The following is a 25,200-nucleotide window of genomic DNA, read 5'->3' as shown; positions in this document are numbered from 1 at the left end:
TCCTGGGTCAATCACATGCAAGGCAAATTCCCTATCACTGCGTTATCACTCCTATCCCACGTACTAGCATTCTTTTTTTTTTTGGTTTTTGGGCCACACCCGGCAGTGCTCAGGGGTTACTCCTGGCTGTCTGCTCAGAAATAGCTCCTGGCAGGCACGGGGGACCATATGGGACACCGGGATTCGAACCAACCACCTTTGGTCCTGGATGGGCTGCTTGCAAGGCAAACGCCACTGTGCTTTCTCTCCGGGCCCCAGTACTAGCATTCTTAACTGTTTTCCATCAGCTATACTCAACCAGAATCTTGAGTTTTGGGAGCTTTCCCAGTATGACCTATGGAGGTTAGTCTCAACAACCACAGTGGAATGAATAGAAAGAAGATCTGGAAGAAAGTAAGAAAGAAAGTACATCTGGCAGGTACTACTTCAGTTTTCAGACACATTTGGTCTGAAATGTGTCACCTAATCAAATACAGCTTCAGAAAGAGCTCCTTAAACTTGTTATACTCCTTAGTGAGAGAAGAGTTTTAAAGGTATAGAGCTGTAATGAACAGTCCTGAACCTTTACTTTGTGGTGCTAAACAAAAATATTAACAGTTAAGATCGATGTACAAGTGCTCCTAATTCATTAGAACCATGGTTGCTTCCAATAGGAGGCAAAATAAACATATATATATATATATATATTTAAACTGATATATTTTCTAATAACAAATAATATATAAAAGGAATCCTATTTATAGATATTTTCAACAAAAGATCTTTGAGGATTCAGGCAGTCTGTGTTGGCAACTTTGCACTTCCCTTTAACTCAGGAAACGACTGTAGATCTGTTTATTAAAAGGTTTGTCATCTGATTCTTGGAACAGAGGTAGGCATACTTTATGCTTTCCTGGGTGTGTTCCATCTTTCTTTGCCACATTGCAGACATTAAAATTTGAAAATATCTTAAATTTAATTAAGATATGTGAAATGTGTCAAACTCTTGTTTATAATTTCATTAAAATGGAAATACTGGATTTAAACATAGTTGTTGGTTGAATATAATGCAGGGTGTTTTTTTTTTTTTTAATAATTGAATATTCCTGTTTTAGAAAGTTCCTGAGAAGAGCTACTTGTACTAATACAAAACAGGGAATTAAAGTTTTCTTCAGCCTAAAAGAAGATTCTTTGGTTGGAGGGATAATACAGGAATCAAGGCATATATCTTGATTATGGCTTATTCCTATTAAGTTTCAAGTACCATGTTGTCTTTCAAGCATCACCAGCTCTGTTCCTAGAGGCCTGATGTGCCAGTGGGTGTGGCACTAGTAATTTCAGCACCCTAGAGCTTGAACACCATCACATCCTTGAGCCCTTCTCTGAACTGAAGAACTGATTGGCTGAGAATTATCAGGAAGAATTATTGGGTCTCCTGAACACGTCTTGTTGTTCCCTCCCCCTTTGTGCTATTATCCTTTATTTTTTCTTTTTCTTATTTTTAATTTTTTTCTTTATTTTAACATCTTGATTACAAATATGATTGTGATTAGGTTTCAGTCATGTAAAGAACACCCCCCTTCACCAGTGCAACATTCCCACCACCAATGTCCCAAATCTTCCTCCATCCTACCCCACCCCTACCTGTACTTCAGACAGGCTTTCCAGTTCCATCATTCATTTACATGGTTATGGTAGTTCTCTGTGTAGTTATTTCTATAACTGCACTACCACTCTTTGTGGTGAGCTTCATGAAGTGAGCTGAAAGTTCCAGCCCTCCTCTCATTGTCTCTGAGGATTGTTGCAAAAAATGACTTTTATTTTTTCTTAAAACCCATAGATGACTGAGACTATTCTGCATCTATCTCTCTCCCTCTGACTTATTTCACTCAGCATGATAGATTCCATGTACATCCATGTATAGGAAAATTTTATAACTTCATCTCTCCTGACAGCTGCATAATATTTCATTGTGTATATGTACCACAGTTTCTTTAGCCATTCGTCTGTTGAAGGGCATCTTGGTTGTTTCCAGAGTTTGGCTATTGTGAATAGTGCTGCAATAAATATAGGTGTGAGGAAGGGGTTTTTGTATTGTATTCTTGTGTTCTTAGGGTATATCCCTAGGAGTGGAATAGCTGGGTCGAATGGGAGCTCAGTTTCCAGATTTTGGAGGAATCTCCATATCGCTTTCCATAGAGGTTGGACTAGATGACATTCCCACCAGCAGTGGATAAGAGTTCCTTTCTCTCTACATCCCCGCCAGCACTGATTATTCTCATTCTTTGTGATGTGTGCCAATCTCTGTGGTGTGAGATGGTATCTCATCATTGTATTGATTTGTATCTCCCTGATGACTAGTGATGAGGAGCATTTTTTCATGTGCCTTTAGGCCATTTGTATTTCTTTTTTTATCAAAGTGTCTGTTCATTTCTTCTCCCCATTTTTTGATGGGATTAGTTGTTTTTTTTTTTCTTATAAAGTTCTGTCAGTGCCCTGTATATTTTGGATATTAGCCCCTTATCTGATGGGTATTGGGTGAATACTTTCTCCAACTTGGTGGGCGTCTCTTGTATCCTGGGCACTATTTCTTTTGAGGTGCAGAAGCTTCTCACTTTAATGTATTCCCATCTGTTGATCTCTGCTTCCACTTGCTTGGAGAGTGCAGTTTCCTCCTTGAAGATGCCTTTAGTCTCAGTGTCATGGAGTGTTTTACTGACGTGTTGTTCTATATACCTTATGGTATCAGGTCTGATATCAAGGTCTTTAATCCATTTGGATTTTCCTTCGTACATGATGTTAACTGGGGGTCTATGTTTGGTTTTTTGCAAGTGGCTAACCAGTTCTGCCAGCACCACTTGTTGAAGAGGTTTTCCGTGCTCCACTTAGGATTTCTTGCTCCTTTGTCAAAAATTAGGTGATTGTATGTCTGGGGAACATTGTCTGAGAACTCAACGTTATTCCACTGATCTGAGGGTCTGTCTTTATTCCAATACCATGCTGCTTTGATAACTATTGCTTTATAGTACAGTTTAAAGTTGGGGAAAGTAACGCCTCCCATTTTCCTTTTCCCTTGGAGTGCTTTAGCTATTCGAGGGTGCTTATTGTTCCAGATGAACTTCATAAGTGTTTGATCCACTTCTTTGAAGAATGTCATGGTATTTTTAAGGGGATCACATTAAATCTTTATAATGCTTTGGGGAGTATTGCCATTTTAATTATGTTAATCTGCCAATCCATGAGCAGGGTATGTGTTTCCATTTCCGTGTGTCCTCTTATTTCTTGGAGCAGAGCTTTATAGTTTTCTTTGTATAGGTCCTTCACGTCTTTGGTCAAGTTGACTCCAAGGTATTTGAGTTTGTGTGGCACTATTGTGAATGGGACTGCCTTCTTAACATCCTTCTCTTCCCTATCATTATTGGTGTATAAAAAGGCCATTGATTTCTTGTGTTAATTTTGTAGCCTGCCACCTTGCTATGAGTCTATTGTTTCTAGAAGCTTTATTGGTAGAGTCTTTAGGGTTTTCTAAGTAGAATATCATGTCATCTGCAGACAATGAGAGCTTGACTTCTTCCTTTCCTATCTGGATTCCCTTGATATCTGATCGCTATAGCGAGCACTTCCAGTACTATGTTGAAGAAGAGTGGTGAGAGAGGACAGCCTTGTCTTATACCAGAATTTAGAGGAAAGATTTTTAGTTTTTCTCCATTGAGGATAATATTTGCCATTGGCTTACAGTAGATGGCTTTAACTAGATTGAGACAGGTTCCTTCCATTCACATCTTGCTGAGAGTCTTGATCAAGAATGGGTATTGGTGACAAAGAAGAAATACAGATGGCCAAAAGACACATGAAAAAATGTTCCACATCACTAATCATCAGGGAGATGCAAATCAAAACAACGATGAGATACCACCTCACACCCCAGAGAATGGCACACATCACAAAGAATGAGAATAAACAGTGTTGGTGGGGATGTGGAGAGAAAGGAACTCTGATCCACTGCTGGTGGGAATGCTGTCTAGTCAACCTTTATGGAAAGCGATATGGAGATTCCTCCAAAAACTGGAAATCGAGCTCCCATATGATCCAGCTATACCACTCCTAGGAATATACCCTAGGAACACAAAAATACAATACAAAAACCCCTTCCTTACACCTATATTCATTGCAGCACTATTTACCATAGCAAGACTCTGGAAACAACCAAGATGCCCTTCAACAGACGAATGGCTAAAGAAACTGTGGTACATATACACAATGGAATATTATGCAGCTGTCAGGAGAGATGAAGTCATGAAATTTTCCTATACATGGATGTACACGGAATCTATTATGCTGAGTGAAATAAGTCAGAGAGAGAGAGAAAAACGCAGAATGGTCTCACTCATCTATGGGTTTTAAGAAAATTGAAAGACACCCTTGTAATAATAATTTTCAGACACAAAAGAGAAAAGAGCTGGAAGTTCCAGCTCACCTCAGGAAGCTCACCACAAAGAGTGATGAGTTTAGTTAGGGAAATAACTACATTTTGAACTGTCCTAATAATGAGAGTGTATGAGGAAAATGGAGAGCCTTTCTATTGTACAGGCGGGGGTCGGGTGGGGCGAAGGGAGACTTGGGACGGTGATGGGTGGTGTTCTTTACATGACTGAAACCCAAACACAATCATGTATGTAATTAAGGTGTTTAAATAAATTAAAAAAAAAGAATGGGTATTGGACCTTATCAAATGCTTTCTTTGCTTCTATTGATATGATCATGTGGTAGTTATTGTTTTTGTTGTTGATACTGTGTATGATGTTGATAGATTTACAGATGTTAAATCATCCTTGCATTCCTGGGATGAAACCTACTTGGTCGTAGTGTATGATCTTCTTGATGATACATTGGATCCTATTTGCCAGGATTTTGTTGAAGATCTTTGCATCAGCATTCATCAGGGATATTGTAATTTTCTTTTTTGGCAGCATCTCTGTCTGGTTTTGGTATCAAGGTGATGTTGGCTTCATAAAAGCTGTTTGGGAGTTTTCTGTTTTTTTCAATTTCATGGAAGAGCCTGGCTAGGATTGGTAGTAGTTCCTCTTGAAAGATTTGAAATAATTCATTAGGAAATCCATCTGGGCCTGGGCTTTTCTTTTTGGGCAGATGTTTGATTACAGTTTCAATTTCCTCATTAGTGATGGGGTATTTATATATGCTACATCCTCCTTACTCAACTGTGGAAGGTTATAAGTGTCCAAGAATTTTTCTATTTCTTCTAGGTTCTCATATTTAGTAGCATAAAGTTTCTCAAAGTAGTCTCTGATTACCCTTTGGATCTCTGCAATATCTGTCGTGATCTCCCCCTTTTCATTTCTAATACGGGTTATCAGGTTTCTCTCTCTTTCTTTGTGAGTTTTGCCAGTGGTCTATCAATCTTGCTTATTTTTTCAAAGAACCAACTTCTGCTTTCATTGATCTTTCGGATTGTTTTTTGGTTTTCCACTTCATTGATTTCTGGTTTCAGCTTTGTTATTTTCTTCTGTCTCCCTATTTTTGGTTCCTTTTGTTGGTCATTTTCTAATTTTTTGAATTGCGTCATTAAGTTATTCAGTTATGCCCCTTCTTCCTTCCTGATGTGTGCTTGTAAAGCTATAAATTTTCCTCTCAGGACCGCTTTTGCTGTGCCCCATAGATTCTGGCAGTTTGTGTCTTCATTATCATTTGTTTCCAGGAAAGTTTTGATTTCCTCTTTGGTTTCATCTTGGACCCACTGGTTGTTCAGTAGCAGTCTGTTTAATTTCCATTTGTTAAAGTTTTTCTTTTGTGTGCCTTTGTAGTTCACATCTGATTTCAGAGCCTTATGGTCAGCAAAGTTAGCCTGCAAGATTTCTATTCTCTTGATTTTATGGAGGTATGTTTTGTGTGTCAGCATGTAGTCTATCCTGGAGAATGACCCATGTACATTGGAGAATAATGTGTGTCCTGGTGAGGCATTCCATTTCATTCAGTCTTGTCACAATATCCCACCATTGTCTTCTGGCCTTGAGAGTTTCTTGTGACATATCCGCTGTAAGTCTTAGGGCTACTCCTTTGAATGTGGTTTACCTTTTTGATCTTGCTACTTTCAGTATTCTATATCTGTGGGATTTGTCATTGTAACGAGGATGTGTCTTGCAGTGTTTTTCTTCGGGTCTTTTTTAGCTGGTACTCTTCGGGCATGTAGGATTTGATTGTATATAGTCTTTACCTCTGGGAGTATCTCTTTGATGATGTCTTTGATAGTTGATTCTTCCTGGAGATCTCCTACCTGGGTCTCTGGGACTCCAATGATTCTTATGTTGTTTCTGTTGAGTTTATCAAAGACTTCTATTTTCATCTGTTCACATTCCTTGAGTACTTTTTCTATTGCCTGTTCATTTGTCTTAAGGTTCTTTTCCAATTTCTTCTGTTGTATTGAGTTTTTCTGCATCACATCTTCCAGTACTTCGATTCTCTCCTCAGCTGCTGTTACTCTGCTTGCGAGGCCATCCATTGAGGTTTTCAGTTGAGCTACCGTGTTTTTCAGATCTGTTATTTCAGTTTGGAGTTTTCTCATTTTTGTCTTTGTGTTCTGTTCAGATCGATCTATGCTTTCTTTGAGTTCTACAAACATCTTCCATATTGCTATTTTAAGTTCCTTATCCGAGAGGTTAATCAGACGGTTGGAATTTTTTAGGTCATTCGAGCTATCGTCTTCATTCTCTGAGCATGGTGTTTGCCTACGAGGTTTCCCCATTGTCAGGCTTATAGTGTGATTTTTCCTGCGTGTTGTGGTGGGGTTCATTGGTTAGAAAGAGTGAGTGGCCGTGAAACGGAGTGGCCGCGCTCTTCTGCGTCCTCTAGATGACAGTTTTTTTGGGGGGTGTGCTTCCTAGGCCTCTGTGTAGAGCTTCAAGTATTCAGGGAAGACAGACAAGCAAAGCAAAGAGTTCACTTCAAGTCCTCAGTGTCATCCAAGGCACAGCAGGAGGGTGGAGCCAGCCAAGAACTCTCTGTAGTAGGCAGATTGCCCGCAAGAATGCTAATGAAATCCAGTGTCAGGCGGCTGGAAGCACTATGGCCCAAGATGGCTTCTGAGCCTTTCTGACACCCAGCAGAAACCAGCAGGAATCAGTGTGTGTACTTCCCGACCCACCTCTGAAGCAGGTAGGATCACTGGCAGGAATGCTGATGAAATCCAGTCTCAGGCAGCTGGAAATCACATGGCCCAAGATAGCTTCTGCGCCCTTCTGACTCCTGGCAGAAACCAGCAGGAATCAGTGTGTGTAGGTCCCGACCTACCTCTGCAGCATGCAGGATCACCGGCAGGAATGCTGATGAAATCCTGTCTCAGGCAGCTGGAAACCGCGTAGCCCAAGATGGTTTCTGTGCCCTCTGAGTCCGGGCAGAAGCCAGCAGGAATCAGTGTGTGTATGTCCAGACCCACCTCTGAAGCAGGCAGTATCACCGGCAGGAACGCTGATGAAATCCAGTATCAGGCAGGTGGAAGCCGCATAGCCCAAGATGGCTTCTGCCTGTGCTATTATCCTTTTATTTGTTTTGTAAAAAATTATTTGGATATTTTTGGATAGTGTGTTGGGTCTGCTTTGTATTTTTTGTTTGTTTGTTTTTTGTTTTTGCCACCCCCAGTTGTACTTAGGGCTTTACTCCTGGTTCTACACTGAGGGATCATTCCTGGTAGGCTCTGGGAGTCATAGGGGGTATCAGGGATTGAATCTGGGAAGACCAAGTGCAAGGCAAGTGCGCTACCTGCTGTACATTCACTCTAGCCCCAATTCTCTGGATACTTATGCACTGACTATAATGACTTCATTCCACAAAACCATATTGAATGTTACCTTTATAATAGATAAGATGATGCTAGAAAATGTCATATTGTGGTTAAAAACAGAACATTCCTTTCCAGTCTATATACTTTTTTTTTCCTGGTCCCCTCCACCATCCCCTCCAGTCTATATACTTTTAAGAGTTTTTTAAAGACATGAATTCCATCTAACTAGAAAACTGATCTTATTTGTAACTGATTAAAAAAGATTTTGGACATAGTATTTTATTTTCAAATATGAATGAAATAATTGCCAGGACTAGTTACTAAGAATTGTACATATTCCACTATTAGGGGAATTTACATATTTTATTCTTGCTATACTGTATTCATGTGGAAAAGTATTATTATTAGTTTTCCTGGAAATAAATAAATGCAATTATTGTGGTTTAGGAATAGTTTTGTCTTTGTTTTCAGAATATATAAATCTCTCTCATATGTCCAGAATAGAACTTTGTATGCTGTCTTGCTTTGTAACAGTATTCTCAGGCAGAAAAATGGGGGAAAAATCATGTTTTGGCATTGGTCATTGTTCAGTTTGTGACTTGGAATTTGAACTGATAGCAGGAGAATTAAGATCCATTAAAGGGGCGGAGAGATAGCATGGAGGTAAGGCGTTTGCCTTTCATGCAGAAGATCAGTGGTTCAAATCCCGGCATCCCAGATGGTCCCCTGTACCTGCCAGGGGCGAATTCTGAGCATAGAGCCAGGAGTAACCCCTGAGCACTGTCAGGTGTGACCCAAAAACCAAAATCAAAACAAAAAAAATCCATTAAAGTAGATGGTACATGGTTTATGAATGCGCCAAATTCTTGATTGAATAATGACTTGGCTGCTTGTAATTCCTCACTGTCATTTCAGAACGCTTTCAAGTTGCTTTTAAATGGGAAACTATATTTTGGATGAATGTATTTTGGAAAGGAGCATGCATGATTGCTCACAAATAGCAGAGTGAGCTCTGTATATTTTCATCACAATTCTTACTGAAGGAAATGAATTAAGCAACCTTAAACTGGTAGCAAAAGATTTGACTAGAGTCTTGCATCTGATTCTTGATCCATTTGAGGGATTTTGCTCTTAGTACTTAACTGCCATGTGAGGTGTTAGAAAGAACAATTTAGTTGAAGATTAATGATTCTATCTTTAAAATGGCAGTCCAGTATAATCTTCACCTTTACTCTGTAGATGTAGGTAAGTGACATTTAAAGCTTTCTAAAAAATAATTTCTTATTATAATATCAATGTTAGATATTCTAATATTCTGTTTTCTATTTGCTTAGAAATGTCTTTATATGCTTTGAGTGGAGAACAATATTAATACAGCTCAAAAGCAGAATTTGAAATTTGGGTTATTTTTTTCCCTTCCACTAAATACATTAGAATATGCCCTGTGGAATTCTGAGTTTGGTTTGGTTAGGAGAGAAAACTGTATATTATAGATTAGTCTGAATTCCTCTGACAATTCAGAATCAAAGGAAGATGTAGAATTTGAGATTAAAAGGCACCTTTTGATGGGGACTGTGTAGGGAGGGGGGCTCTTTTCTATCTCCCACCACTTTTCTTTAAAATAACTTTAAACTGATAGTATAGTTTTTTCATAATGAATTTATAAAGTGTCATTTGGGAAGAAAAGCATAGATTACCTCATTCAACACTATCTGTTTTATCTGTTATTCTATTTTAAACTTGATTTTTCTTAGGAGTTTCAAATACATTAAAATTTTGGATTTTCTCTTACATTATAAAATTTATTTATATAATTTGTTATATATATAGGAATAATTTGTTAGAAAATGGAATTATTTCAAATGTGTGTGTGTGTGTGTGTGATATTTTCACCCCTCTGAAGTAGAGATAACATTAACCAAATGTTTAGCTAATTGGACTCTTTACTGTGTGATCTAACAAAATGTATTAAATTTAAGGACAATTAATAAGACGAGCTTTTGACTAGGAGCAAACTACTTCAACCTTTAATAATCTGGAAAATATAAAATCACAACTAAGACTGTTAGGCATTAATTTCTGACTCATCTTAATATAAGTGGAAAAAGGTATACTCTAGAACAGAGGTTCTCAAACTTTTTAAACAGGGGGCCAGTTCACTGTCCCTCAGACCTTTGGAGGGTCTGACTATAGTAAAAACAAAACTTATGAACGAATTCTTATGCATACTGCATATATCTTATTTTGCAATGAAGAAACAAAACAAATACAAATACAATATGTGGCCCGCGGGCCATAGTTTGAGGAACACTGCTCTAGAATATGATTATATGTAATCAACAGATATTCTCATTAAAAAAAGAGTTCTTGCTGTTTAGTGTTTTTTCCTCTTGAGCAGTGTGTAATTTCCAGTAGGATTAAACATTTATGTCAGTATTAAATTTTATATTATTCATATGTGATTTCAGTCTTATTTACTAGAGGAAGTATGTTATCTGCCTGCATTTTAAGTTTTAGTGTCTAGAATTTTGTATTTAGCACAATTCTTTTTTCCACATATTCACTTTTAACATTTTTAATTTTATTCTTTTATATTAGGAACAGTGTAGTGGGTGTTATGCATGTGAAGTAAACTGAATACCTATTTTCTCATGATCACTAAGGATACTGCGTATCATGATAAATGTTCTGTGCCATAGTTTTTGTATATTGTGTAAAAGGAGTTTGGTGTTGAAGCATTAGCTTCTGATATAATGTGACATTAATAGACTATATTCAGGACAGTCTTAAGGCTCAAGAATTTGGGCCACTTTGCAGTCTACACAGAATGTTTGATTTTCTTTGTTGTTTCGGGTTTGCTGTCATTTGTTAGCAGTGTTTGTGGGAACTTATTGTGCTGCTGGGGATCAAATTTAGACTAACCACATGCAAGATTTACTATTCTCTGGCCCGGATTTACTTTTTGAAGAAATAAATCTTTCAATTAAAAGATGTTGCACAGGGATTAATAGCACAGCAGGTAGGGTGTTTCCCTTGCATGCAGCCAACCCAGGTTCTATCCCTGGCATCCCATATAATCCCCCAAAGTTGCCAGGAGTGATTTTTGAATCTGTACAGAGTCAGGACTAACCCTGAACACCACAAACAAAAAATACGATGCGTATCTTAACAAAGATAACAGTATGGGCTTCCATTCCATTCCATTTTATACATTATCCTTAAGCTAAAATATTAGGAGACTAACAAAGTGGAAGAGACTTCAAGTAATGAATTTCATCTAAATACAAGTTCTGGTTTAAAACTGTTACTTGAAAGAAATGAATTCCATAAGTAAATTTTGCTGAAATCTTTTTAGATGTTTCTAATAGGTACATTGGGGGGTGGGTGTTAAGATTGTTGATTGAGAGATCTGTTGCTTTTTAAGTTATTGCTTAATATCTATTTATTAAATAAGACTAATCATACTAAATTTAAAGACAATTTTTTCCATCAAGTAATTTGTTGGTTCTGTAGCATCAGTGAAGGGAAGAAGTTGCCAGCAATTTGATTTAGTCAACCTTAAGTTTGTGTTTTGAGGTTATTGTCTCTAACTCTTTGCTCAGATAAAACAAATATGATTTTCTCTTCTTTTCAAATTATTCACTACTGTCTAAAGTAGAAGGTAGCCTGAGAAATTATAGTAAGGAAAGCTTTCCATATGAATAAAATTATTTTCTAACTTCAGTTTAAATAAACAATTTTTGTTTCCGTGTTCTTTAAAATCTCTGAATTGATCATTACCCCTCATTAAGTTATGTGGTAAACATTTTCTTTTGGTTAGGTCTGACCACCTACCACTAGAGGTCACTTTAACTCAAGAACCCCTTTTAATTCATCCCCTTTCTTTTGGTTTAGGGAATACTCAGTGTAGCACTGTTGAACAGCATGGAGGTGAATTTAGAGTTCAAATTAGAATTTGTGAAGTTCCATACTCATTAAGAAAATATTAAACAGGCCTTAAAGCATGGAAACATGATCTCATCTTAACCTGGATCTGTTGTTATTGTTCAAGAATGGTCACATGGGGCTCTAAAGGGCAGAGTGCATACTTTGATTGCAGGTGTCTCAGTTCAATCCCCAGGACACTTCATGGTTCACGGAGCATCGTTAGATGTGCCCACCACCCAGCAAAAATAAATAAGAAAGGATGGTGGTACTTTGCTGGCCTTTTGATTATAGAAATATCTGTATTAGTATCCATTTTTAGGTATCTTATTGCAAATGAAAGATTTGGTAACACTCATTTAATTGATGTATAGATTTATTATGCATGTACATCTCTAGAAACCACTCATGTTTTATTGTCATAGAATTATATTAAAAGTATAAAAATATTTCTCAGTGCATATATCCCTAGGACTATGTAAGCTTTTGATCTCTATTATAGAAAGATGAATTTATATCTTACCTGCCTAAATTCTTTATTGTATTTATTTTGTATTACTTTTTTTTTCTTTCTAAAATAGAGATGTGCTCCTGCATCAATTCGTCTCATGGACAATGAGCAGTTTCATTTTGGTAAGTAAAATATGATCATTTTAAAAGCTCATTAAAACACTTAAAAAATACAAATCATGTGTTGGGAAGACTAATTTTATAATTTGCAAAGTGAATTTGTCATAGTATCTGTCCTTGTGAGGCTAATGAGTGCTGAGAGTTGCTTAAATGAATGGTACCACAGCCGTAGGGCAATTACCTTGCAGGCAGCTGACCCAGGACAGACTGGAGTTCGATCCCTGGCATCCCATATGGTCCCCTGAGCCAGGAGTGATTTCTGAGCACAGATCCAGGAGTAACCCCTGAGCGCTGCCTGGTATGGCCCAAACAACAACAATAACAACAACAAAAAAGTTTTAGAGGTGCTGTAGAAGGAATTCTGTGGTGCCAGTGAAGGAAAGATTGATTCCTTTGATTTTGCTTGAGAAATTAGTGCAGAAAATCAGGAAAGGTTTTTTTTTTTTTTTATCCCCCTTCTCTTTCTTTTCATTTTCTCTTCTTTTTTAAGGATCAAAATATTTTAATTTTTTAATTAAGATTTTGGGCACCATGGTCTATAGATATTTATTAGTAAGAATCCATACATAAGCTACTCAAACCCCACACCTTCCACCCAGGTGTCCACTTCCCTCTACCATTGTCCCAGAGGCTCTTAACCACCCTCCCCACCCCCATGGTAAGCTTTCTGTTGAAGCAAACTCAGTTTCTGTTGCCTTTGGGCATTTGTTGTTCTCCTGTTTTGTTTCTTCATATCCCGCATGAGAGAGAGATTGTGTCGATCAATCCCTCTCAATCTGACTGACTTCACTTAGGAAAGGCTTTTTAAAGGAGGGTAGCTCTGAAGCTGAATCTTAAAAAGGTGAAGAGAAGTTTGCCTGAGATGATCTCTTTTCTACCACATTGGTTCATTTACCAGAAAGCCTTCCAAAGTGCAAAGCCTTAATGGCATGTTTGAAGTACTTCAGATAGTTTTGTGAATTCTGAAAATTGTTGGAAGAGCTAAAACTGAATGGATAGACTAGCAGGATTTCTTAGTAGAAGAAATAAATCCATTTTACTTGTTAGAACAGTGTTCTGCCCTTATATAAGATATTTTGGAATGGTACAAGCTTCGAGGAGTTAAAAGAACTTAATAGGCCAATTTTGTTAACCTTGATCAAAGCAGCACCAATGGGGCAAGAGTAGAAGACAGATTTTTTCCAAGATCACTCTGCTAACTGAATGTGTAAGATTAAAGGAAATGAAGGCATCCCCTGTTCTCTGGTTTAGTTGTATAGATTGAACAAAAACCGAGAATAGAATTCTTCTATGTCTGCTCTATACCAAACATGCCATACATGTTTGCTCATAGTCATACATGTCAGTCAACAAGACCAGCAGTTCTAACCAAGGTTATAGACCAGGGATTTTCACCCTTCTATACTTGTGGACTCATAGACTTTGGAATGGTGGTGTGAAACCACTGGCCTAGAAAGGATATTAATTGGGGAGGAAAGACATAGTGGGTTGTGTTTAAAGTGCCTTTGGAATAATCTGGTACAGTGTTTCTTTTTCTCCTACTTAAAGTATTAAATTTTCTGGCTCAACTTACACGTTTTTAATTCTAGTTTTATTGCTTCTGTATTTTCCCAGTTGCTGAAATGCGGTTTAGATTTTTTATAATTTAAGTACTTGCAAAATAATTTATGAAATTATGGGAACATTGTTCAATAATAAATCCTAAAGCTACATTAGACTTTTTTTTTTTTATTGTTTTAAGAACAAGGAAGACTGATTACATAGAAACTTAAGGAAGTCAGGTTCGTAACATACCATTAGTTTTCAAATTAAAATTTTCTAAGTAGTCACAGCTTTGTATTAAAGTAAATTAAAAATAATATGCTATTATAAAAGTTTACGAAAACTATAAGTACTAAAATAGAAAATTAAAATGAAAATCAAGCTTCCTCTGTTTTTCTGCATTTAGATAACATTTTGAAAGGACGATATGTATGATTAACAAAAATGTTATATGCTATATGTAGTAGGTTATATTAGGTATAAACACATTTCTAAAATTAACTGAGAGCTGGCCAGATTTTATTTCAAATTGAGGATCATAAGTCAAATAAAGGTGTAAAAAAATTGTTCATTACCCTATGTTGGAACATGCTCTAAGTTCCATTCTGTCCTCTCTAGTCTCAGCTGTTTGCCCTCCTCCTTTCTGTCCTCTTTGACTTCCAAAATGATCCGTGAAAAATGTAAACTTACCATGCTTCTTGGATGTCTTCGTCTTTTATTTCTGATCTTCCTTTTAGAAGTCTTTGCATTTGTATCTCCTACCATGGCACTTAAAGAGAAACTGCTAGCTCTGCTAAGATGTCAGAGATCCAGCCTTGTGACTGGTTGGTGAATGTCTGGACTGTATTTTAGTAAAATACAGAACTTATTATTTATTCTTAGTAGTTACACTGTCATTAAAGTCTTTATCACTGAAATGATCTACAGATTCTTTCTATAAAGATTACCAAAACTAGGCAACAAATTCAACGTTTCTTACTCATTATTTTATTTCTCATATTTATTAAATAATTGGCACTTGGCATGTTTTACTTACTTGTCAAATTAGCAAAAGAGATGAACAGGACTTATGAACTAGTGCAGTGGGTATGGTGTTTGTTTTGCATATGGCCAACTTGGGTTTGATCCCTAGCATCTCATATTTTCCCTCAAGCCCTGCCAGGAGTGCTCCCTGACCTAAGAGTCAGGAGTAAGCCCTGAACATTGCCAGGTGTGGCCAAAAATAAAATAAAAAAGTCTCACTCGGAGGCTCGGCTGGGACCAGAACACTCCACATGCCAGGATTTCGTGGGCTTTTGACTGGTATGATGGGGGCTCTGGGCAGGACAGCTAGCCATAGGACCCTGGGCTGACCACTTTGTCCAGGAGAGCATGATTCCCCCCACACCAGGCGGGTCTTCAGGGCCACGCCTGGTTAATCGGGCCTTGGGGGGAGGGGGTGAGAAATTCCTCCCTAGGCATCCAAAAACTGCAGAGCCTTGGCTGGGCCCAGAACACTCCGAATGCCAGGATTTCTTGGTGTGTTTGCCTGGTATGTTGGGGGCTCTGGGCAGGACAGCTAGCCATAGGACCCCTGGGCTGACCACTTAGTCCAGGGGAACAAGATTCCCCCACACCAGGCGGGTCTTCAGGGCCACGCCTGGTTAATCGGGCCCTGGGGGGAGGGGGTGAGAAATCCTTCCTAGGCATCCAAAAACCACAGAGGCTCGGCTGGGACCAGAACACTCCACATGCCAGGATTTCGTGGGCTTTTGACTGGTATGATGGGGGCTCTGGGCAGGACAGCTAGCCATAGGACCCTGGGCTGACCACTTTGTCCAGGAGAGCATGATTCCCCCCCACACCAGGCGGGTCTTCAGGGCCACGCCTGGTTAATCGGGCCTTGGGGGGAGGGGGTGAGAAATTCCTCCCTAGGCATCCAAAAACTACAGAGCCTTGGCTGGGCCCAGAACACTCCGAATGCCAGGATTTCTTGGTGTGTTTGCCTGGTATGTTGGGGGCTCTGGGCAGGACAGCTAGCCATAGGACCCCTGGGCTGACCACTTAGTCCAGGGGAACAAGATTCCCCCACACCAGGCGGGTCTTCAGGGCCACGCCTGGTTAATCGGGCCCTGGGGGGAGGGGGTGAGAAATCCTTCCTAGGCATCCAAAAACCACAGAGGCTCGGCTGGGACCAGAACACTCCACATGCCAGGATTTCGTGGGCTTTTGACTGGTATGATGGGGGCTCTGGGCAGGACAGCTAGCCATAGGACCCTGGGCTGACCACTTTGTCCAGGAGAGCATGATTCCCCCCACACCAGGCGGGTCTTCAGGGCCACGCCTGGTTAATCGGGCCTTGGGGGGAGGGGGTGAGAAATTCCTCCCTAGGCATCCAAAAACTGCAGAGCCTTGGCTGGGCCCAGAACACTCCGAATGCCAGGATTTCTTGGTGTGTTTGCCTGGTATGTTGGGGGCTCTGGGCAGGACAGCTAGCCATAGGACCCCTGGGCTGACCACTTAGTCCAGGGGAACAAGATTCCCCCACACCAGGCGGGTCTTCAGGGCCACGCCTGGTTAATCGGGCCCTGGGGGGAGGGGGTGAGAAATCCTTCCTAGGCATCCAAAAACCACAGAGGCTCGGCTGGGACCAGAACACTCCACATGCCAGGATTTCGTGGGCTTTTGACTGGTATGATGGGGGCTCTGGGCAGGACAGCTAGCCATAGGACCCTGGGCTGACCACTTTGTCCAGGAGAGCATGATTCCCCCCACACCAGGCGGGTCTTCAGGGCCACGCCTGGTTAATCGGGCCTTGGGGGGAGGGGGTGAGAAATTCCTCCCTAGGCATCCAAAAACTGCAGAGCCTTGGCTGGGCCCAGAACACTCCGAATGCCAGGATTTCTTGGTGTGTTTGCCTGGTATGTTGGGGGCTCTGGGCAGGACAGCTAGCCATAGGACCCCTGGGCTGACCACTTAGTCCAGGGGAACAAGATTCCCCCACACCAGGCGGGTCTTCAGGGCCACGCCTGGTTAATCGGGCCCTGGGGGGAGGGGGTGAGAAATCCTTCCTAGGCATCCAAAAACCACAGAGGCTCGGCTGGGACCAGAACACTCCACATGCCAGGATTTCGTGGGCTTTTGACTGGTATGATGGGGGCTCTGGGCAGGACAGCTAGCCATAGGACCCTGGGCTGACCACTTTGTCCAGGAGAGCATGATTCCCCCCCACACCAGGCGGGTCTTCAGGGCCACGCCTGGTTAATCGGGCCTTGGGGGGAGGGGGTGAGAAATTCCTCCCTAGGCATCCAAAAACTGCAGAGCCTTGGCTGGGCCCAGAACACTCCGAATGCCAGGATTTCTTGGTGTGTTTGCCTGGTATGTTGGGGGCTCTGGGCAGGACAGCTAGCCATAGGACCCCTGGGCTGACCACTTAGTCCAGGGGAACAAGATTCCCCCACACCAGGCGGGTCTTCAGGGCCACGCCCGGTTAATCGGGCCCTGGGGGGAGGGGGTGAGAAATCCTTCCTAGGCATCCAAAAACCACAGAGGCTCGGCTGGGACCAGAACACTCCACATGCCAGGATTTCGTGGGCTTTTGACTGGTATGATGGGGGCTCTGGGCAGGACAGCTAGCCATAGGACCCTGGGCTGACCACTTTGTCCAGGAGAGCATGATTCCCCCCACACCAGGTGGGTCTTCAGGGCCACGCCTGGTTAATCGGGCCTTGGGGGGAGGGGGTGAGAAATTCCTCCCTAGGCATCCAAAAACTGCAGAGCCTTGGCTGGGCCCAGAACACTCCGAATGCCAGGATTTCTTGGTGTGTTTGCCTGGTATGTTGGGGGCTCTGGGCAGGACAGCTAGCCATAGGACCCCTGGGCTGACCACTTAGTCCAGGGGAACAAGATTCCCCCACACCAGGCGGGTCTTCAGGGCCACGCCTGGTTAATCGGGCCCTGGGGGGAGGGGGTGAGAAATCCTTCCTAGGCATCCAAAAACCACAGAGGCTCGGCTGGGACCAGAACACTCCACATGCCAGGATTTCGTGGGCTTTTGACTGGTATGATGGGGGCTCTGGGCAGGACAGCTAGCCATAGGACCCTGGGCTGACCACTTTGTCCAGGAGAGCATGATTCCCCCACACCAGGCGGGTCTTCAGGGCCACGCCTGGTTAATCGGGCCTTGGGGGGAGGGGGTGAGAAATTCCTCCCTAGGCATCCAAAAACTGCAGAGCCTTGGCTGGGCCCAGAACACTCCGAATGCCAGGATTTCTTGGTGTGTTTGCCTGGTATGTTGGGGGCTCTGGGCAGGACAGCTAGCCATAGGACCCCTGGGCTGACCACTTAGTCCAGGGGAACAAGATTCCCCCACACCAGGCGGGTCTTCAGGGCCACGCCCGGTTAATCGGGCCCTGGGGGGAGGGGGTGAGAAATCCTTCCTAGGCATCCAAAAACCACAGAGGCTCGGCTGGGACCAGAACACTCCACATGCCAGGATTTCGTGGGCTTTTGACTGGTATGATGGGGGCTCTGGGCAGGACAGCTAGCCATAGGACCCTGGGCTGACCACTTTGTCCAGGAGAGCATGATTCCCCCCACACCAGGCGGGTCTTCAGGGCCACGCCTGGTTAATCGGGCCTTGGGGGGAGGGGGTGAGAAATTCCTCCCTAGGCATCCAAAAACTGCAGAGCCTTGGCTGGGCCCAGAACACTCCGAATGCCAGGATTTCTTGGTGTGTTTGCCTGGTATGTTGGGGGCTCTGGGCAGGACAGCTAGCCATAGGACCCCTGGGCTGACCACTTAGTCCAGGGGAACAAGATTCCCCCACACCAGGCGGGTCTTCAGGGCCACGCCTGGTTAATCGGGCCCTGGGGGGAGGGGGTGAGAAATCCTTCCTAGGCATCCAAAAACCACAGAGGCTCGGCTGGGACCAGAACACTCCACATGCCAGGATTTCGTGGGCTTTTGACTGGTATGATGGGGGCTCTGGGCAGGACAGCTAGCCATAGGACCCTGGGCTGACCACTTTGTCCAGGAGAGCATGATTCCCCCCACACCAGGCGGGTCTTCAGGGCCACGCCTGGTTAATCGGGCCTTGGGGGGAGGGGGTGAGAAATTCCTCCCTAGGCATCCAAAAACTGCAGAGCCTTGGCTGGGCCCAGAACACTCCGAATGCCAGGATTTCTTGGTGTGTTTGCCTGGTATGTTGGGGGCTCTGGGCAGGACAGCTAGCCATAGGACCCCTGGGCTGACCACTTAGTCCAGGGGAACAAGATTCCCCCACACCAGGCGGGTCTTCAGGGCCACGCCTGGTTAATCGGGCCCTGGGGGGAGGGGGTGAGAAATCCTTCCTAGGCATCCAAAAACCACAGAGGCTCGGCTGGGACCAGAACACTCCACATGCCAGGATTTCGTGGGCTTTTGACTGGTATGATGGGGGCTCTGGGCAGGACAGCTAGCCATAGGACCCTGGGCTGACCACTTTGTCCAGGAGAGCATGATTCCCCCCACACCAGGCGGGTCTTCAGGGCCACGCCTGGTTAATCGGGCCTTGGGGGGAGGGGGTGAGAAATTCCTCCCTAGGCATCCAAAAACTGCAGAGCCTTGGCTGGGCCCAGAACACTCCGAATGCCAGGATTTCTTGGTGTGTTTGCCTGGTATGTTGGGGGCTCTGGGCTGGACAGCTAGCCATAGGACCCCTGGGCTGACCACTTAGTCCAGGGGAACAAGATTCCCCCACACCAGGCGGGTCTTCAGGGCCACGCCTGGTTAATCGGGCCCTGGGGGGAGGGGGTGAGAAATCCTTCCTAGGCATCCAAAAACCACAGAGGCTCGGCTGGGACCAGAACACTCCACATGCCAGGATTTCGTGGGCTTTTGACTGGTATGATGGGGGCTCTGGGCAGGACAGCTAGCCATAGGACCCTGGGCTGACCACTTTGTCCAGGAGAGCATGATTCCCCCCACACCAGGCGGGTCTTCAGGGCCACGCCTGGTTAATCGGGCCTTGGGGGGAGGGGGTGAGAAATTCCTCCCTAGGCATCCAAAAACTGCAGAGCCTTGGCTGGGCCCAGAACACTCCGAATGCCAGGATTTCTTGGTGTGTTTGCCTGGTATGTTGGGGGCTCTGGGCAGGACAGCTAGCCATAGGACCCCTGGGCTGACCACTTAGTCCAGGGGAACAAGATTCCCCCACACCAGGCGGGTCTTCAGGGCCACGCCTGGTTAATCGGGCCCTGGGGGGAGGGGGTGAGAAATCCTTCCTAGGCATCCAAAAACCACAGAGGCTCGGCTGGGACCAGAACACTCCACATGCCAGGATTTCGTGGCTTTTGACTGGTATGATGGGGGCTCTGGGCAGGACAGCTAGCCATAGGACCCTGGGCTGACCACTTTGTCCAGGAGAGCATGATTCCCCCCACACCAGGCGGGTCTTCAGGGCCACGCCTGGTTAATCGGGCCTTGGGGGGAGGGGGTGAGAAATTCCTCCCTAGGCATCCAAAAACTGCAGAGCCTTGGCTGGGCCCAGAACACTCCGAATGCCAGGATTTCTTGGTGTGTTTGCCTGGTATGTTGGGGGCTCTGGGCAGGACAGCTAGCCATAGGACCCCTGGGCTGACCACTTAGTCCAGGGGAACAAGATTCCCCCACACCAGGCGGGTCTTCAGGGCCACGCCCGGTTAATCGGGCCCTGGGGGGAGGGGGTGAGAAATCCTTCCTAGGCATCCAAAAACCACAGAGGCTCGGCTGGGACCAGAACACTCCACATGCCAGGATTTCGTGGGCTTTTGACTGGTATGATGGGGGCTCTGGGCAGGACAGCTAGCCATAGGACCCTGGGCTGACCACTTTGTCCAGGAGAGCATGATTCCCCCCACACCAGGCGGGTCTTCAGGGCCACGCCTGGTTAATCGGGCCTTGGGGGGAGGGGGTGAGAAATTCCTCCCTAGGCATCCAAAAACTGCAGAGCCTTGGCTGGGCCCAGAACACTCCGAATGCCAGGATTTCTTGGTGTGTTTGCCTGGTATGTTGGGGGGCTCTGGGCAGGACAGCTAGCCATAGGACCCCTGGGCTGACCACTTAGTCCAGGGGAACAAGATTCCCCCACACCAGGCGGGTCTTCAGGGCCACGCCTGGTTAATCGGGCCCTGGGGGGAGGGGGTGAGAAATCCTTCCTAGGCATCCAAAAACCACAGAGGCTCGGCTGGGACCAGAACACTCCACATGCCAGGATTTCGTGGGCTTTTGACTGGTATGATGGGGGCTCTGGGCAGGACAGCTAGCCATAGGACCCTGGGCTGACCACTTTGTCCAGGAGAGCATGATTCCCCCTACACCAGGCGGGTCTTCAGGGCCACGCCTGGTTAATCGGGCCTTGGGGGGAGGGGGTGAGAAATTCCTCCCTAGGCATCCAAAAACTACAGAACCGCGCGGGGGCTTACGCCCCCGCGCGTACTTCATGTATTTCATGTATTCAGAATATCCCTTATTCTTATGTTATGTTTTCCGTACACAGAATGTTTATTTTGTATTCTCCCCTTTCCCACACCCCTACAAAGCTCTTTTTCACTCCTTAACTCTCTAACCCCTTCTCAAACATCACTAATCTAGTTTTCTCTTTTTAACTTCAGTAGTGTAGAATCGTAATCACAGTCCAAAGCTGTGCATTGTGTATGACAACCCCAAACTGTTTCAAGATACATAAAATGGACACGTATTTCTTTAGAATATTTTGTGTTTTTTCTCTGACAGCTATAATTCTTACTAAATGTTGTCTTATATAGTGATGATTCTAACCACTTTTTATGTTCTCTTTTTGAGCTGTTTAACAAGGAATTTTGGTGGAAGAGTCCCCCAGTTTAATGCTTATGATTGAATCATGTCAATGGAATCATTGTAATTGTTCTTATGGCCCCCATACGCGCCAATAACACCATGTGGCATTGCTTCTTATTTGCATAGGCACATTAAAATGGGAAAATAGTATAAATACAAATAAGATCCTATCTAATAGAGATTAGAACACACAAACCTTGTAGTGCAAAGGGACCTTACACCCTGAACATTGACATAACGACCTGGCACAGACGTCAGAAGAAAGGGCATATTCCATTCTCCCCTGAACCAGGAAAGCCATCCACGAAACATCCAGGCTGGTCTATAACATCACTTGGAAGCAATCCTCTACCATGGAAGACCTACACTGCTCAGACTTCGACCTGCTCAAAAGAGACTTCCCTTAACACTGAGAAGACTTAACAACAACAACGACCGGCTTACAGGACAGGGCTCCCTGCATTGCCCTTTGATTGTGAGGTGAAAGGAGAGGATGCTCCACGTCCTGACTTCAATGTAAGATATGCAGATTCCAGGATCTTTAATACAGAAACATGATACCAACAACAGAGACTGTGTGAAAAATAAAAGTGTGTTGGCACTACAGACAATGTATTGGATTGGACGATCTAGCTTGCTTGGAGCCTAGACTTGGTCTTGTGCCAGGAAACTTCAGGGGTCTGGTCTCTTTGTACTTAGGCCAAGGTTATTTCTTTCCATGTTCCTCATATTTTGGTGAGCCTATGCAAACAACAATTGCCACTCTAACACCATTCTTACTGTGCTCCTTTAACTCTAATCCTTAAAAAGAACTCACTTAAAATTTGAGGTTAACTTAAGCTAATATGCATGTATATGGAAATGTAAGAAAATACTATGCCTGTAATGTTTAAGGAGTTACGTAAGTTTTATGGCTTTAGATTGCCTTGTGTACTGTTAAGAAATATTATAATGTATTACAATCTGGGGACTTGAGGGACAAAGTAATTGTATATGGATTCTGTGTTATTTATCTTAATGTTCTTTGGCTGAAATTTCAAAGTTAATATATCAGCAAGGGGACTTCTGAGAATTATGTTATGGGTGATTGTCCTTCCACTGTAACTTTACCTTGTCCTCTTACTTTGCACCCTTGTTCTCATAATTAAAAATAAAAATTTAAAAAAAAAAAAAAAAAAAAAAAAAAAAAAAAAAAAGTCTCACTCATCTATGGGATTTAAGAAAAAAATAAAAGACATTGTAATAATACACAGAGACAGTAGAGATGAGGGCTGGAAGGACTGGCCCATGATATGAAGCTTACCACGAAGTAAGTGCAATTGGAGAAATAACTACACTAACAACAATCATGACAGTGGTATTGAGTGAGAGTAGAATGCCTGTCTTGAATACAGGCAGGGGGTGGGGGAGGAGGGAGACAGGAGGGATTGGTGGTCTTTTTATAACTGAAACCCAACTACAAACATGTTTGTAATCATGGTGCTTAAATAAAAATATTAGTAATAAAAAATTCTAAGAATTTGAAAAAAATAAGAGCAATGAACAAGGCTTGGGTAGCACATAGAGTAGTACTAAGCACATTATCAGTCGCACAATCCTGTGGTACCAGAAATGAGTATTTGATGATATATTATTTTTGACTTTATAAGTGTGAAATATTCTTTCATTCTAATTTTATTTATTTATGTTTTTCATTCTAATTTTAAATGCTAGAAATGATATTTTTCAAATCAGAGGATATGTTCAAGAAGCTGATAATTTACTAAGAAGTTATAAGATAAAAATTATCTCCAAACTTTTTACATTCAAAAATAAATGCTAGGTTGATTTTCTATCTAATCCAATGTTAAATATGTTTTGTTTTGTCCACTTATAATATGACTAATTCTTCGCCTCTAGTTAAGATGTACATTATTTGATCCTTAAAGTAACTTGGGATCATATTCAGTGAAAATGTGTCAAATTTATAGACTTCACTTAAGTTTATAGTCTCATTTAAAAAAAAAAAATTGAATGGGGCCGGGAAGGTGGCGCTAGAGATAAGGTGTCTGCCTTGTAAGCGCTACCAAGGAACGGACCGCGGTTCGATCCCCCGGTGTCCCATATGGTCCCCCCAAGCCAGGGGCGATTTCTGAGCACATAGCCAGGAGTAACCCCTGAGCGTCAAACGGGTGTGGCCCAAAAACAAAAAAAAAAACAAAACCAAACAAACAAAAAAAATTGAATGGGGTTAAAAGGCTTTGGGGTGGGAGCTGGAGCGATAGCACAGCCATAGGGCATTTGCCTTGCATGTGGCTGATCCAGGATGGATCTCAGTTTGATCCCCAGTGTCCCCTATGGTTCCCCAAGCCAGGAGTGATTTCTGAGTGCATAGCCAGGAGTAACCCCTGTGTGCCACCAGGTGTGGCCCAAAAAAGCAAAAAAAAAAAAAAAAAAAGGCTTTGAGGTGATAGTTGTGTACCCCTTCTTTGCCTTTATTTTTTTTTTTTAATTAAAAATTGATTTGCTGGGGCCGGAGAGATAGCATGGAGGTAAGGTGTTTGCCTTTCATGCAGAAAGACAGTGTTTCAAATCCTGGCATCCGATATGGTCCTTTGAGCCTGCCAGGAGTGATTTCTGAGTGTAGAGCCAGAAGTAGCTCCTGAGCGCTGCTGGGTGTGACCCAAAAACCAAAACAAACAAACAAAAAACAAAAATAAATTGATTTGCTGTTTGTATTTGTTTATTTGTATCCAGGATCTACACTTACAAACAAAATTCCTTAACCTTGAAATTTTTTCTTTACTGGAGGTCTTATAATTCTTTATAAACTTATGTGTTAGTGGCACACTGCATTTTCTTGAATTGACTCATAGCACTAAGGCCAGATGCATAATTCTAACTACAGCAGTCATGGTAGGAAATTGCTATTCTGAAGACACTGAGAAAACAGTCAAAGACTTGCACTCTATTAAGCATAGTCCGCAGGCAAAGATGTAATTTAGCAGACTCTGATACGCACGTATGTTATTTCTGCAATTTCAACTATGTGGGTGTGATTAAGGAAATAATTACTATTTTTATTCGAAGAATTCTGGGTGAATTAAGAATTAATTAAGAAACAACCTTAAACTTGGCATTGATTCCATATTTGGCTAAATAGTTTTGCATAATTGGAAAAAATAAAAGTGAAACGAGCCAGAATAGGGTGTCTTAATGAAATAAAAATTAACGAAGTGAGTTTACTATGTATAAACAGCCATGCCACTGAAAGTTAACCTAAACTCTGTAGTATTAATTACATATAGTAATTTGACTTACTAATTAAAAACGCAGGAAGGGATTTTGTAAACTTTTGATTTCTGAAAGAAGATAAGGAGAAAAAAAATGTAAAAACATGTGTATATAGGTCTGGAGAGATAGCCTGGAGGTAAGGCGTTTGCCTTTCATGCAGAAGGACAGTGGTTCGAATCCCAGTGCCTGCCAGGGGCGATTTCTGAGTGTGGAGCCAGGAGTAACCCCTAAGCGCTGCCGGA

At 42.7% G+C, this 25,200-nt stretch overlaps 1 protein-coding gene across 1 annotated transcript in view; it reads left to right on the top strand.

The window, feature by feature from the left end:
* The window catches only part of AGPS (alkylglycerone phosphate synthase), a 162,668-nt gene that overhangs the window by 101,534 nt on the left and 35,934 nt on the right, over positions 1 to 25,200 (top strand). The window contains 1 exon segment of the mRNA XM_049773405.1: positions 12,280 to 12,331. Coding sequence (XP_049629362.1) covers positions 12,280 to 12,331 — 52 coding nt within the window.

This window comes from Suncus etruscus, chromosome 5 (genome assembly GCF_024139225.1).
Source record: "Suncus etruscus isolate mSunEtr1 chromosome 5, mSunEtr1.pri.cur, whole genome shotgun sequence".
NCBI classification, from domain to species: Eukaryota; Metazoa; Chordata; class Mammalia; order Eulipotyphla; family Soricidae; genus Suncus; species Suncus etruscus.
The sequence above is the reverse complement of the archived record's forward strand: the minus strand, read 5'-3'. Positions and strand labels throughout refer to the sequence as shown.